The following is a 14,946-nucleotide window of genomic DNA, read 5'->3' as shown; positions in this document are numbered from 1 at the left end:
CCTTGTCAGCCCTGCAGTATTTATTGGGCACGTCTAGCACTCTCCCAGGAGGGTGACAATGGCATTCACAAATTGACCCTCCTGTCCCCATACCAGGGCCTCTCCTCCTCCCCTTCCAGCAGCTGCGGGAGGTGAGAAGCAGAGCGGGGGCTGGAGAGGGAGCTACAGAGCCTCCCTGGGGCTTTAGGGACGGTCCTTCTCTGTCCCCATTCCTCAGGTGGGAAAACGGAGGCCAGGGAAGAGCCAGAATGCTCCCAGTCAGCTGGAAGGCAGCAGGTGTGAGTTCAGGGCATCAAAGACTCAGTGCCCGGGGATCACATACTCCTCTTCGTCCAGTGGGGCTCGGTCCAGCGACCGCAGATTGCAGTAGACAGGCTGGGAGGCACGGTGGAGGCCCTCATAATTCATGTAGAAGTCGCTATCCTCTGATGGGTGGGCCCTGTGGAGACAAACAGATGTGAGGGGAGGGAGGACTCAGAGCGTAGGCATGTCAGCTTTGAGAGGCGAAGAAAGTTCTGGGCAGCTGAGTTCCCCCCCGCCCCCTGCCCAGTATTTACATGTGAAGAAACTGAGGCACAGGGCAGTGTTCTCCCAGCCTCTCAAGTTTCTCTGAGGAAAGAAGGTGGGGGGGCCAGAGATTCAGGGAAGATTCCGTGGATTTAGCATTGTAATGCTGTGGCACAAGGACCTCAAGCCCATGGTCAAATCATCTTCCCCCTTAAAGTTGAGATCATTGCTCATTTTTTACATTATATCTAGACTTCAGTTTCCTCTTGAAAAGTCAGAAGTTCCAGCTGCACCAGCCACATGGACACAAGTGGCTAAAGCCAAACCAGTGCCCCTCCACATGGGAAATGTTTTCACTAGGTTTCCTGAAGCAACTGACTTTGTGGCCTCAGTACAGAAATAAATCTCGGAGTCCCAGATCCATAGAGGAGGAGGCAGTTTCTTGGCAATGTCTACCTATGGTAGGCAAGACCCGCAGAGAACTTTCCTGCCTCTGGAACATGCTTCTGGAACCCTTCCCCAGGTTTGGGGGGGGGCATCTCTTTTTTTTTTAACGTTTATTTATTTTTGAGAGAGGGAGAGAGAGTGTGTGTGCATGCACACAGGCGGGGGAGGGGCAGAGAGAGAGAGGGAGACATAGAATCCGAAGCAGGCTCCAGGCTCCCAGCTGTCAGCACAGAGCTCCATGCGGGACTGGAACTCATAAACCATGAGATGATGACCTGAGGCGAAGTCTGAAGCTCAACCAACTGAGCCACCCAGATGCCCCTGGGGGATACTTCCTTGTTACGTCTTGTAACAAAGGCTATTTTGGGCAAGTTGTGTCTGTCAGTCATTCATGCTTTACAATGAATCACTCCAGGGGCGCTGGGGTGGCTCAGTCAGTTAAGCATCCAACTCTCAGTTTCGGCTCAGATCATGATCTCATGGTTCGGGGGTTCAAGCCCTGCATTGGACTCTGGGCTGTCAGGGTTGAGCCTGCTTGGCATTCTCTCTCTCTCTGCCTCTACCCTGCTTGCTCTCTCTCTCTCTCAAAACAAATAAATAAGCTTAAAAAAAAAAAAAAAAAGAATGAATCCCTCTACATAAATGCTTATGTGGGATAGACAGGACTCGGAGCCAGGATTTGTTTCCTGCCCCTGCTTTGGACTCACTGTGTGACCTTGGGCAAGTCATCCCCCTGTGTCCCAGAGCCTCCGCCTGTACAACTAAAACGTAGGGTGGGAATGACACATCCAATATCATTTGGATCGCATCACAATGTTTTTGGCGGAGACTGGCCCTGAGATTTTGCTGACAGTGAGGCAGAGGCGAGCATCAGTGCCTTTCAGCTCCCCACCACAGACCACTTCTGCTTTTGAGCCAAATTTGCATCTGCTTTGCATGTTCTCTCATTTCTCACCAGCAGCTTCCCAGCAGCCTCCCCACTTTGTGGATTCCCTTGCCCAAACCCATCCATGATCCCGTTCCACTCCTGCTGGGGTTCTCCCAGCCCCCTCCAGCCTCCGCTCTGATGTCTTGCTTTTCGCAAAACCGATTCACGGAAGATTCTCTATTCTCTTCCACCTCCAGGTCTTTGCCCCTGCTGGTGCTGCCGCCCGAAATTCCCTCATTCCCTCAGCCAACCTGGAAAAGTTGAACCCATCTAAGTCCAGCCAAATCTGAAGGTGACAGGGCTTTGTGGGGGGGGGGGGGGGAGAGGGACACAGCTTTCTTAGCATCTCATGTGCCAAAGGCAGATGGGGAAAGGGGAGCTGTCCCCATTTTACAGAGACTGAAACAGAGGTTCAGAGACAGCCCTTGGGTCACACAGGAACTGAGCCCAGGCCACTGACTGCTACTGCAAAGCCCCTACTCTGCCTCAGCACGCGCTTCCTCTCTCCCCATCCTTGATAGCCAGAAACTGGGTTTGCAGGTCACGAAGGGGGAAACGTGTCTCAGATACAGGAACTCAATTCTTGTCCCAACTCCATGAGGTGGGGGCTGTTATTATCCCCATTTTCCAGATGAGAAAACTGAGGCCCTGAGGTGAAACTACTTGCCCAAGATCACACAGCCTACAAGAGGCAGTGCGGGGATTTGAATCCCGGCCGTCTGCCTCCAGAGTGTGGCAGGCAGATGTGAGTCACTCACCCCTGTTCGGCCCACTGGTGCCTGGTAGCTGGCTGGCCCACGAACACATTCTCATAGTCGGGTGTGGAGGGTCTGGGCAGGACAGCCTCTGGGGGCTTAGGGCTGAGGCCTCGGCTACTGTACCTCGGCTGCTTGCCCAAGCCAGACCTGGAACCATCCTGAGCAGCCCATGTTTTGTCCAGGTCGTGGCTGCTGACCATCCAGCGTCCCCGAAGTCTCCAGGCCAGCACCAGGCCAGCAATGGTGAGCCCAAGGAGCAGGCTACAACCAGCCACCAGTGCCCCGATGGTCATCAAGGACAGGCCAGGGGGGCAGCCAACCTCCAGGAAGGTAGAGATATTGTGCCAGGCACCAGTAGCTGTGTCCAGGCACAGCAGAGGCAGCTGGCCAGAGCAGTTGTCCCGTCTGACCTGGTGCCAGGATTCTAGGACACAGCTGCAGTCAGCCTTCAGGTCAAGTTTACAGCGCATGGCCAGTGCCCTGTCCACTCGGTCCAGTGGGTTGTTTGTCACATCTAGGACCTCCAGCTTTCCCAGGAGGGCAAAGAAGGGCAGTGGTAGCTCTTGAAGACCATTCCCAGACAGGTCAAGAAGGACCACGTTCCTGGCCTGCAGAGACTGGTTCCGGGGCAGGCTCAGGCCTTGGCCGCTGAAATTCAGGCATGTGGCTGTGAACTCTGTGGTCCAGTCCACGTCCCACGAGGACACGTTGCATGACAATCCTTGGCTGCCGGGATCCTGCAGCAGCAGCGGCAACAACAGCATCCACACCAGGGCGCCCCCCATCCAAGCAGCCTAGGCAGAGACACCAGAATCCAAGCCCCGACCTTAGCCTGTGGACACTTCACCCTCACTGCCTGTGTATTAATATTAATGTCAATGTTAATATTAATGTCAATGTTAATATTAATATTATTCTTATTTCAGAGTGACTCAGGCTCCTTCGGAAATGATTACACGCAGCCTCTAGGCTCTAGCCTCTGTCTGGCCCCAGTCGCCCCCTCTGGGAAACGGGTACGTAATTCCAGGGCCCAAAGGTCTTGGAAGGCGAGGAGGAGACCCGACCCAATCAGCCCCTCCCCTTCTCCCCGTGGAGCCCCTTCGGGTTAAGTTTCTCGTCCCCTCCCCTCCCCACCCCGAATATTTCGGGCGCCCTCATTGGCCAAGACGGGACCATATGCAAAATAAGCGGTTGCCCCGGAAACGGCCCGCCCCTGGCCCAACTAATTGTTTCTTCCGGAACTGCGAAGTGTTGGGAGTCTTGGGCAGATCTGGAGTGGGGCTGCTGAAAGGAACGCCCTACAATTTGGTTTGAGGCCCCTTCTCGGATCCCAGTTCTAGCGCCTCCGTCCTACCTTTGTGGTCCCACCGCCACGCTTTTGCCTCGGCGGTCCTGGAAGGCTCTGGCGCGGGACGGCTGCGTGGTGGCTGACCTGCACGAGAGGGCCCAAGCGGTCAGCACCCTCTGCGGATTCGCTCTGGTCCCGGGCGCTCCTCAGGATCCGCACCCAGAGACTCAGGGGAAGAGGAACTGGTGTCCGGGTGCAAGGCTGAGGGGAAGAATGAAGACACAGAGACACGCCCCCCCCCCCTCCCCGCAAGACCTCAGGCCCAGGATTCTCACGGGAGGGGGAGGGGCAACCTGCTTCTCTCTTGCTGGAACCCAGTGACTACATGTCCCCCATTAACACCCCGAATGACTGCTATCTCATCAACTCGCTTCCTGGTCTCAACTCGGTTGCCGCCCAAGCCACGCATTCACATATTCATTCAACAATCACCCATGCTGGACTTCCAAAAGGCCTCGGCTATGGCCAGGTTCTGGTGGAGCAACCCAGTCTTTGGAGAGAACAGAGCTAGCCACAGACACACCCAGTCCAGTGGAGTCGGGTCAGGGTCAGAGGGAGGGACAGAGTCCTAGAGGAGGGAGCATTAGAATTGGGGCTTCAACATGTGAGTAGAGTTTTGCCAAGAATTCCTAAAACCTGCCTTTGACTCTCCCAGCTGCTAGCCTCCCCGACAGACTCAGAGCTCCTGCTCCTGTACAGTGATGCCTCCACCCTGGAGGGGGCTGTGAGGAGGGCTTCCTGGAAGAGGAGATGTTGATTTCAGGACTTGGGGGTGAGTCACAGTAGCTGGCAGAAACGAATGCAGCGTGGAGGCCCTGCAGCTTGAGAAAGCATGGTGGGCTGGGACTGTGCATTTAGGAGTGGAGTGGCTAGATGGACAGGCTAAGAGGAGGAAGTGGTGGTGTGGGCAGGCGGTGGGCAGTGCCGGCCTCAGAAGCCAGGCTGAGGAGTGGGGCGTTATTCCCAGGGCCGTGGGGAGCCAAGGAAGATGTGTGAGCAGTGGAGGAGTGCTGTGTCCAAAGATTCCTCCAGAGTGAGCGAGCCTGCTCACAGCCTTCCCTGTCTGGAGGTGGGGAACCTGGGCAGGAGACCAGCGTTCCAGAAGGAGACGGGTACCTGAGTCAGACCCAAAGCGTAGTGACAAGAGTAGATGAAGGAGGGTGGGCTAGGAGAGGGTTTCCGCCTCCCTGGGGTCCTAGCGTCAGGCAGACCCAGTTCAACTCCCGTCCAGACCCTGACTCACTGTGCAATCTTAACCCCCCTGTGCCTCAGTTTACACATCTGTAAAATGGGATAAATTCTGAGAGCCTTCTTGACGGTGAGAAGCTGAACCCCACTCCCCCATGCTTCCCCCTCTCCTCAGACTCTGCCCCTTCCCCTCTTCAGACTCAGAGGGATGGCCAAAGGTTTTGAACCGAGACTTTTAGAAAGAGCTGGAAATTGTCGTTCCAACGCACCCAAAGGTACTTTTTCCTAACAGGAAAATTGCACATCACAACTCTGAGGCGTCGTTTGTTTTCCCCTATGAGACTGGCAAAGATTCAGAAGTGTGCCGATGTTCTGCGCTGGCCGGGCTATGGGAAAACAGGGAAGCCCGTGCCACGCTTCAGGATCACATGTGGTGCTGTCCCAGTGGAAGGCACACTGACCAGCCGAGGCCACGGGAGTTCCAAACACTCGTGCCTGCTGCCCCAGCATCCGCTGCTGGGACTGTCCTGAATATTTCATGTTGACAAAGTGACAAGGGCAGCAGTGGCATGAACTAACTGATGAGTGGATAAAAGAAACGTGGTGCCTCCAGACAGCGGAATGTTACTCAGCCCCAAAAAGCGGTGAAGCGCTGACGCTCCGTTGGTCAGGGATGAACCTTGAAAACATCAGGGTGAGTGAAAGAAGCCAGTCACAAAAGCCCACAGAGCCTATGACTCCATTGATACCAGACGTCCGGACCAGGCAAATCCCTAGGGACAGAAAGCAGATTGGCGGTCGCCAGGGGGCTGGGGTGAGGGTGGGGCGGCGAAGTGGGGGGGGGGGGGGGGGGATGGGGTTTCCATTTGGGGCAATGGAAATGTTCTGGAGCTAGAGGTAGGTGGTGCTCACAAAACACTTTGTCAATGTACAAAAAACTCACGCAATTGTTCACGCTAAGATGGTGAAAATGGCCAATTTTATGTTAAGTGTGTTTTGAACAATTTTAAAAAAGAGCGAGGGCCAAGAGATGACACGGTTATGGATGATTCATCTCAATGTTCTTATATGGGGGGGGGGGAGAAAAAAAGGAAGCAATCTGAGGGATTGGTTAGATGAATAATGATTTATCCATCCTGGAGGGGGGGGGGGTGCCACAGAGTCATAGAAACAAAATGACGGGTCTCTATGAACTGAGAAGCAAAGACTCATTTATTTTTCCCACGAACCTTTATTAAGCTCTTACTGTGTGCCGAGGCCTTAGGGAGAAGGATGAGGGGGACTTATTGAGTAAGGAGGTGGGAGAAGGGCATCCAGGGGATGGAACAGACTGTGGCAAAGGTCTGGGGAGGGGTGGAGGGGGTGGGAGCAGACCTAGGTGAGAGCAGATGTCTCCAAGAGAAAACACTAACTGAAAAAAGCCAAAAAAGTAAACTTCTAGATTTCGTTTCGTTCTTCCAAAGAAACCGTGGATGAAACACGGAAAACAAATACCCATGGTTACCTCGAAGCAGCGGGCAGATGGGAGGGAGAAATTCACCACGTAGGTTTTTCATGCAAAACACAGAAATCAGCCAGCAAACACATGTAAGACACGCTGGCTTTGGGGATAAGAGGGACAGAGGGGCACCAGCCAGCTTCGGGCCTGGGTGGGGGTGGATGTCTCCTAAGGGCTAAGTCCTCTTAGAATAGGAGGAAATGAGAAAATGAGGAAGTGCCAGACACAAGGGCTGGGGTGTTGGGGGGGGGGGAGGATCAGGCATGGGGCCTGGGATAGTGGGTTCTGGAGGTGGGTCAGGGGGACCTGGGGGTCCTGGAGTCTGGAACATTTAGAGGGGTCTGGAGTTTGGGAGGCCTAGGTCCTGGGGCTTAGGAGTCTGGAGGTTCCTGGCATTTGGGGAGGTCCTGGGTTCTGGAGCATGGCAGGGGTCTGACAGGTCTGGGGCCTGGGGGACTTGGGGTCTGGACCTGCTTGCTGCAGCCCCAGAAGGTCATGGCCAGGCTATGGGGAGCAGGGCAGCTCTGGCTCCACGGCCTGAGGGGGACCAGAAGCTTCCAGAGGGTACATCTCCACACTCCCTCTTCTTCCAGGCTGACATGTCCCGAGATTGAGTCTGAAACAGGTCTGAGTCCCACGCGGGGCCAGTCTCTCAGCACAGAGACTTCCAGAGATCCTTAGAGACACCTAGAGACCTTCAGAAACCCCCAGAGATACCTAAAACAACTCAGAATCCCCAAGACCCCAGAAATACCTATAGGCCCTCACAGACAGCCCAAGACAGAGAGATTCCAGAGACACTCAAGGACACCTAGAGACCCACAGAAACTTCCAGAGATACCCAGAGAAACTCAGACATCCCCAAGACCCCAGGGATGCCCAGAGACCTTTAGAGACCTTCAGACACCCCCAACAATAGTCAGAAAAATTCAAAGGACCCTCCACTAAAGACAAAGATAGATACACAGAGTTCCCTGGGGGTAAACCCAGACCCAGGGCCACCAATGTGTGGCCCCCACAATTTAGCCATATTTGCCCGACATCCTCTGACCCCCATGTACCCACCTATGCTGGGTAAGGCCTCGGCCTGGGCCCTGCCCCCAATATTTCCGAGACTGGGAGCTGAAGTGGGATCAAGGGTTTGCCCTCTCCCATTATCCACCTCCCATCCTGCTCCTGGGTTCTCACACTTATCCAGAATCTGCCCCTCTCTCCACCCCTGGGGTCCAGGCCCCCAGATCTCTTGCTCTAACCCCTGTCCTACCATTTCCAATCTCCATGTATTCAAAGTGCAGCCTTTGAACACCAGACTTCCCCCCATTCCCTCCGGGTCTGGCTGCTCTGAAGATCCAGTCTCACCTGGGGGAGGGTGGAGGGCAGGGTGCCAGGCAGCCCAACCCAGCAGCAGAGGCCATCTAGAGGCCTGGATCTTGAGGTGTCTGAGGGGCTCTGGAGCCAGCAGGTCAGGACCAGAGAGGCAGGTGTGACAAGCAGAGGCTGCACTGGGGCAGCAAAGCTGACTTAGGGGCAAGCCCGGACTGTGGGTAGATGTGGGCGGCCGCGGACCAGGCGTTAATCCAGCAAGCGATGACTGAGGTCTCCTTGGCCACTTCACCGCTGTGTGACCCAAGGCCAGTACCTTAATCTGTCTATGCCTCGGCTTCCTCTCGGGTAAAACAAGGACAGCGAAAACCACCCTAGAGGGTGGCTGTGAAGGGCTGAGAAGCAGGTGTGAACACGAGCATGCCTACGGCACCGGGGACACTTGGCTGAGTGTCCCACGGGGGAGGGGGAGGATGTCAATGATGGTCCATCGAATGGACAAAGATTGAATCAGAAGGTATAGCTTGATTTTGAATGAGTAGAAAGACCGAGTCTGAAGTCACGTGGCCATGTTGGTTACGGTGAAATTTTAGAAGTCAGTGAATGCTGTTGTAAGGGGGGGGGTGAGGTGGGTGGTGGGGGGCAAACAAAAATATATCGCTGAGGCAGCTGTGGTCAGCAAGCACGTTCCACCTGCGAGAGCCAAGTTTGGTCTGGCTGTGGGAGGCTGCGGGAGGCCAAGCTGCTGGGCCACAGGGCTCCCCTGGGAATAGCCCTCCGCCACAGAGGGAGGAGCGTTGATTATAAATGCCTCAGATTCCTCCTACCTCACTTAGGACATCTCTGAGGCACGCTCTGGGCTGTGTCCCTGAGGGCCCCCTGGGAAACCAGCCCCTGGGAACCCCCTGGTTGGTACCCCCTGAAGGGCTCCTTCTCTCTCCTCACCTTGGCCTCTGTCTCTTCCTCGACCAGGGCTTCTCGGAATGACCACCTAAACAGTCCATGCTCTTGAATTCTGTTCTTAGAACCTGCTTCTTAGGGACCCCAAATTAAGATAGGTGGAGTGATTGGGACACCTGGCTGACTCAGTAGAGCATGTTGACTCTTGACCTTGGGGTCATGAGTTCAAGCCCCACATTGGGTGTAGAGATTACTTAAAATAAAAAAAAAAAAAAAAGGATGCAATCTTCACGATAGCCCCTCGAGATAGGAACTGTCATTATGCTTCATAGGAACTGAAAAGACCCCTGCTCCATTTTACAGACAGGGAAACTGAGGCATGGTGTGTTTGAGTAGCTTGCCCAAGGCTCAAGAGCAACTGAGGGTCAGCCAAGAATCCGTGTTGTTGACCATGAGGCTGCACGGTGCTCAAACACAAGATGCATTCGCGTACGTCTACCTGGCGGGGTCTGCAGGTCTCCAGGTCACTCCTGGATGCATGGATTTGAACTTGAGTTCATGATAGCGATTGCCTGGGGCTGTGGGCTAAGGAGGGTATTTCGTTTTATTTGTTAGGTTTTCTTTTTCTTTTTAAAGATTTTATTTTTAAGTAACCGCTACCCCCAACGTGAGGCTCGAACCTACACTCTGAGATCACGAGTGGAATGCTGTACCGACTGAACCAGCCAGACGCCCCTAATTGTTTAATTTTTTGCGAAGATTACATTCATCCCTCAAATATTTACTGAGTGCCTCCTGAATGCAGCAAAACTCCTGCCCTTCCTCGAGGAGCTGATATTCCAGTGGGGAAGGTGCAATGATTAGGAAGTAGGAGTGCAGTGGAGAAAAAGTTAAACAGAGTGTAGAGGGGTTTGGTTCATGGCTTGGAAAAGTTGGTGAAAGACCTCTGGAGAAAATAAAGTGAGGGGGAAAAAAAGATATGCAGGCCAGAGTTCAAAATGGGAAGTTTTGGGGGGTGGGGTGGAGGAACCGGGTGATTTTTTTCTGTATTTTTCTTCTTTTTTTTGCTGTGAAATAATTCAACACATAAATATATAAATATATATCTGGAAGCCGACTTGGGGGCATGGGCAAGGTCAAGAGAAGCTGACTACGTTCCAAGCCTGAAGCTTGAGATCTCAAGTGCTGTTCCAAAGGTGCACCAAGGTGAGGCTTGAGGGGGGGAAGGGGTGGGGAGGGGGGGGGAGGAAGACCCTTAGGAGCTGGTGCTGCGAGTCTCTGCTGCCCTCGTGTGGCCATACTTGGGATTGTAAGTCCTCGGTGGCCTGGGCAGAGGCAGAAAATTGGTCCCTGGCCCTTTTGAACCCTGGACTCCACCCTGGCCAGGGAGGATGGTAATGATGGTCTGTGTCACAATCAGGCTAAGACCACTGAGGACACTGAAGGCCTCAGATCCCAGCGCAGAGGGGACAATGATCATTTTTAATTCATGTGTGTGGCAGCAGGTATTTATTGAGCTCCTGCTGTGTGCCAAGACTTGTTCTAAGCACTGAGCAAAACATTCAAACTCCCTGCCCTCGTGGAACTCATGGATTACTGAAAATGTGGGAAATCAACGTGCAAAAACAAGGTTTTCAGGAAAATCCCAACCGGGCAATGTGACCCGGGTTGGAGGGCCTCTCTGAGAAGACATGTGGGAGCTGAGGCCTTAAGGATGAAGAATAGCAGGCCATGGGGAAGGGCTGGGGGCAAGGCATCCCAGGCAGAGAGCACTGCCATGCAAAGGCCCTGGGGTGGGGATGAGCTGGATGCATGCAACAGGACCGTGGACACAAAGTACCCAGCTTCTGGTGCTTAGCAAGCATCCATTCCCCAGTGTTATTATTAAGTGATGGACTCCCAAATCGGGGGGGGGGGGGGGGGAAGACCCCTCCGCTTTACTGCCCAAAGAGATACCTGGTTCTCCACTCTCTGCTGTGTGTCTTCAGGTAAGTTGTTCCCTGTACTGAGCCTCAACTTTATCTGTGGAACTTTCTCTGTACCTGCTACAGGCTCTTCCCTCCTTCATTCCTCTCTTCCCTGCTCCTCCCCCCAGGCCTGAAGTTTCCACAGAATGCCTCCAGTTTCTCAGAGTGAGTATCCCAGACCCAGACAGGGCAGGCACGCCAGTGGGTGAGGTGCTGCCTCTGCGTCACCCGTGTGACTTTTTTTAGTAGCTCTCTGGGCTCAGAGAGCCCTATTCTAGTCTATAACATGGGAATGAGGCTGCTGGGCGAATCTTCCAGGGATGATCTGATCCGGGCTGAGCCCACCAATTCCTTACGATTGGTTTGGCCCTGGAGTTCAAATCCAACGAGAAGGAACAGGCACTTAATTTATGGGCACTGGAGCCCACGGAAGGCACTGGAGGTTTGTCGAGGATGGTGCCGATGGGTGGGGCTGTAGAATTGCGTGAGGCTCCTCCTCCTAGCCATCCCGGGTCCCCTCGGTTGCCTAGAGTTCGGCAGCAGCTCTGCAAGCTGGGGGGGGGGGGGGGGGGGGGCGGGTTCAGTCGCCTCCGGTTCCAAGACTCTCAGGGGACCTGCGCAGCCAGGATTCAAACCCAGGCCCAACCTCCATCCATCCGGGGACTTCTACCTCCAGGTGATCAGTCTTGGAGTACAGGAAACCTGAGACTCCAAGGGGTTTCTGCCTTTTCCGGGAGCCTTTGCCGGCCCCCCCCCCCCCCCCCCGCCCAGCGCTCAGGTTGGGGGCCTTGCTCCTCCCACCAGGTCTAGGCTAGAGCTCCCACCCCTGCTCTAGCACTCTGGGCCAGCTGCTGTGGCTCCTCCCCTCCCGATGTTGTTTGGGTTTTAATTTTTGTGTTGCAGTTAGAAAATTACCCATAATTACAGCTTCTGAGAGGAAACATCTCAGGGCCCAGACCCTGCTCCCAGCTGTGGCCCGCCTCCCACGCAAGCACGGCTGGGGAGGAGACCCCATCCCGAATCCGGGCCCCTCCCAAGGCCTGCCACTTTAATGAGAAGTGGGGGGGGGGGGGTGCTCCTTCCATCAACAGTGGAGAGGAAAAACCATCATCAGGAAAACCCAAACCAGGCTTCCCAGCGGCTTCTGCAACATATTCACCGGCCGCCAGGGCTGTGTCCGCAGGGAGGACAGATCCGGGGGGAGGCAGAGGCTGTCAACAGATTATTTGATGCATCATTTTATCGTAACAGTGACAAATCCAACCAAGACCAGTGCTGAACCAGTAATCTGGGGGAGATGGCCAGGGAAGGCAAGGAAGAGGGAGGGGAGGAGAAAGAGGGGAAGGAAGGAGACGAGGGGGGTGGCGGGAAGAAGGAACTAGAATAGGCAGGGCCAGGAGCCAAAGAGCCCTCCAGGCAGCAGCAGGAACAGCCCGTGCAAAGGCCGGGAGGTGGGCCTGTGAAGGGCGGGTATGAAGAATGGAAGGGCTGGCAGGGAGTGGGGTTGGGACAGACTTTCCTCCATTCAACCCCCCACTACCACCCCGCCCCAGCCCTACGAGCACAGTCCCCTACAGGCTTGCCCAGGCACCGCCTCCAACCCGGTGGTGATCCCGAGGCAGAGAACTGGCTCAAGGCTGCAGTCCCCGCACAGCCACACAGGGGCAGTCGGGAGCCGATGAAGGAATGGCGGGTCTAGGATTCCGACCAGACTTTAATATTAAAGTCTTCTCTGCTTCGGGTCCCCACCGGGACCCCAATCAATTCCCGGGTCTGCCATTGGCCCAGGGCCCCTGTGTACCTGGGTTTCTTACGCGGGCAACCTTCTGCATCCTCCATGCTATCTCAATGTACCCAGCAGCCCCATGGAGCTTCTTAAAATCCTGTTGCGGATTGCTGTTCAAGGCTACACACTTTCCCGTGGCTCCTTATTGCTTAGAACGAATCCCAACCCGTCCCCTCGGGAGTGATCCGGTTCCTCTTCCTGTTCCAGCCACACTGCCCTCCTCGTTCTGCCTCCAGCACCTTAACCGTGTACCCACCTAAGGGCCTTTGCACTTCTGTGCTGCGGTCTGAACATTTTGCTTTCAGATCTTTCAGATCCACCCCTCCCCTTAATAAAACAACAAACAGGGGCGCCTGGGTGGCGCAGTCGGTTAAGCGTCCGACTTCAGCCAGGTCACGATCTCGCGGTCCGTGAGTTCGAGCCCCGCGTCAGGCTCTGGGCCGATGGCTCGGAGCCTGGAGCCTGTTTCCGATTCTGTGTCTCCCTCTCTCTCTGCCCCTCCCCCGTTCATGCTCTGTCTCTCTCTGTCCCAAAAATAAATAAAAAATGTTGAAAAAAAAATTAAAAAAAAAAAAATAAAACAACAAACAAACAAACAAAAAACACGAAAAACTTTCCTTCCCCCCCCCAAGCCCCTCCCTCTTCTGGGTGCGGTGGGGGTAAGGCCCTTCTGTGGGTTCTGCTCTTGTAAGGAGTGCGCCCTGCTTGGATGTGCGCGCGGCTCCGCTTCCCTGATGCCGCGTGGGGCCGATCTCCCTTTTCTCGGACTTTTCCGCGGGCACCGAGGCTGTGTTTGGAGATCCGTCCCGGTTGCCATGAGAACCGCGCTTGTCGCTTCAGCCCGCCGCACCTCCCCCTTCGCAGCTCGCGCTGCGTTTCCCTCCTTCTCTCCATCCTCCCACCACCCCCCCACACACCCCCCCGCCCGCCTCCACCCTGCCTGGGAGCCCGGCCCTTTTGGCCATCGCTGGATCCTCTCCACTGGGAACCCCTCCCTCTGCCCAGCATGTGGTACTCCTTGAAATCGCCAGCGTTTGACGGTCAGCCCTCCCCATCAAAATCTCAGTTCCACGAGCAGTAGCGAAGCGTGCTGGCTGGGTCCCCAGAGCCCCCACAAGAGCCCTGCGCACAGCAGATGCTCAATAAATGTTTGTGGGGAGGTTGGAGATCACGACTCAAGGAACCGTGGCTCAGAAAGGCCGAGGGACCCGCGCAGGACACACAGAATCCCGGGGAGCCACCGAGCGCTGGGAGATAAATAGGGGGTGCCTGGGATGGCAGGAGGAGCGTCCTCAGGGCCGGAGTGTCACATTTGTCACATATACGCTGTGCGACGTGGGGGAGCCACTTTCTCTGTGCCTCGTTGGAAGTAGGCGCCGGAGACCGGTGGTGGGAGCGGCTATTACGACGAGGGTGCCCTTGGCTCCCACGTCCGCCGGTGGCCTCCGGGGCGCTGGGCAGCCGCCAGCTCGAGGCCCCAGAGAAGCTTGCCGGCCGCGCCCCCATTAGCTCGCAACGCAGGCCCCTCCTCTACGCCTGCCCGGGCCTCGGGGGCCCCGCGGGAGAGGAAGCTGGGGGAGGGGACGACCGGCTGGACAGGAAGTGGGAAGGGCTGGCGTCCCCCTCCAACCCCGGCCGGGGCCCCTCGGGATGGAGGCGGGGCTGGGGCCTGCCTGGCCCTTCCCTTCCTCTCCGCCTGTCTGGAACCCCAGCGGCTCCCGACTTCCCGACCGCCAGGCTTGAGGGGTGGGGATCCCTACTGGGGAGCGCGGCCTCTAAGAGGGAGGTATAACAGGGGGTCAGCTGGCAGGGGCGGGGGCGGTTGCTCCCATCAAGACGCGCGCACACACACACACACACACACACACACACGACGCAGGAAGCCTGAGCACACAACCACACAACACAGGTCCCGGGGAGCCAGTAATCAACCTCCGCGCGGAGGCGCACGCAAACACACACACTTGTGCACACAGCCTAAGGGCGTCCCTCGGCCTCGCACAACCGCCAAGGACACACAACCGCTGCTGCACAGCCAGGGCCAGTTGACCAGACAGCAGCCTTTCCCTGGATACCTACCAAACTCCAGGCAGGCATGATGCACATGTGCACTCACACAGGAACTGCGGGTTCACACCCAGACACAGACACACACGCTCGCAGTCGTGCATGGGGGGGGGGGGGGGGACCCCTATGGAGGACATTCACAGCAACATCCAGACCTGGAGACACAACCGCACTGCCTCCCTCCACCGGGCGCAAGCAGATCCCGCGCACAGGCCTCCACCCCTCGCAG

The 14,946-nt window shown here is 55.9% G+C and overlaps 1 protein-coding gene across 2 annotated transcripts; it reads right to left on the bottom strand.

The window, feature by feature from the left end:
- Positions 1 to 4,159, bottom strand: LRRC25 (leucine rich repeat containing 25). 2 transcript variants are annotated; one of them, XM_058727422.1, is made up of 3 exons: positions 3,995 to 4,159; positions 2,641 to 3,472; positions 1 to 439 (listed from the first exon to the last, which is right to left on the bottom strand). In XM_058727422.1, exons 2-3 carry the CDS (start codon positions 3,423 to 3,425, stop codon positions 301 to 303), a joined length of 924 nt encoding a protein of 307 aa, XP_058583405.1. In that variant the 5' UTR covers positions 3,426 to 3,472; positions 3,995 to 4,159; the 3' UTR covers positions 1 to 300. The 2 variants fall into 2 exon arrangements, with proteins under 2 accessions (XP_058583405.1, XP_058583404.1); XM_058727421.1 differs by having other exon boundaries at positions 2,641 to 3,434; positions 3,995 to 4,157.
- Positions 4,160 to 14,946: the final 10,787 nt, after the last annotated feature.

This window comes from Neofelis nebulosa, chromosome 4, assembly GCF_028018385.1.
Source record: "Neofelis nebulosa isolate mNeoNeb1 chromosome 4, mNeoNeb1.pri, whole genome shotgun sequence".
Lineage (NCBI taxonomy): Eukaryota > Metazoa > Chordata > Mammalia > Carnivora > Felidae > Neofelis > Neofelis nebulosa.
The sequence above is the reverse complement of the archived record's forward strand: the minus strand, read 5'-3'. Positions and strand labels throughout refer to the sequence as shown.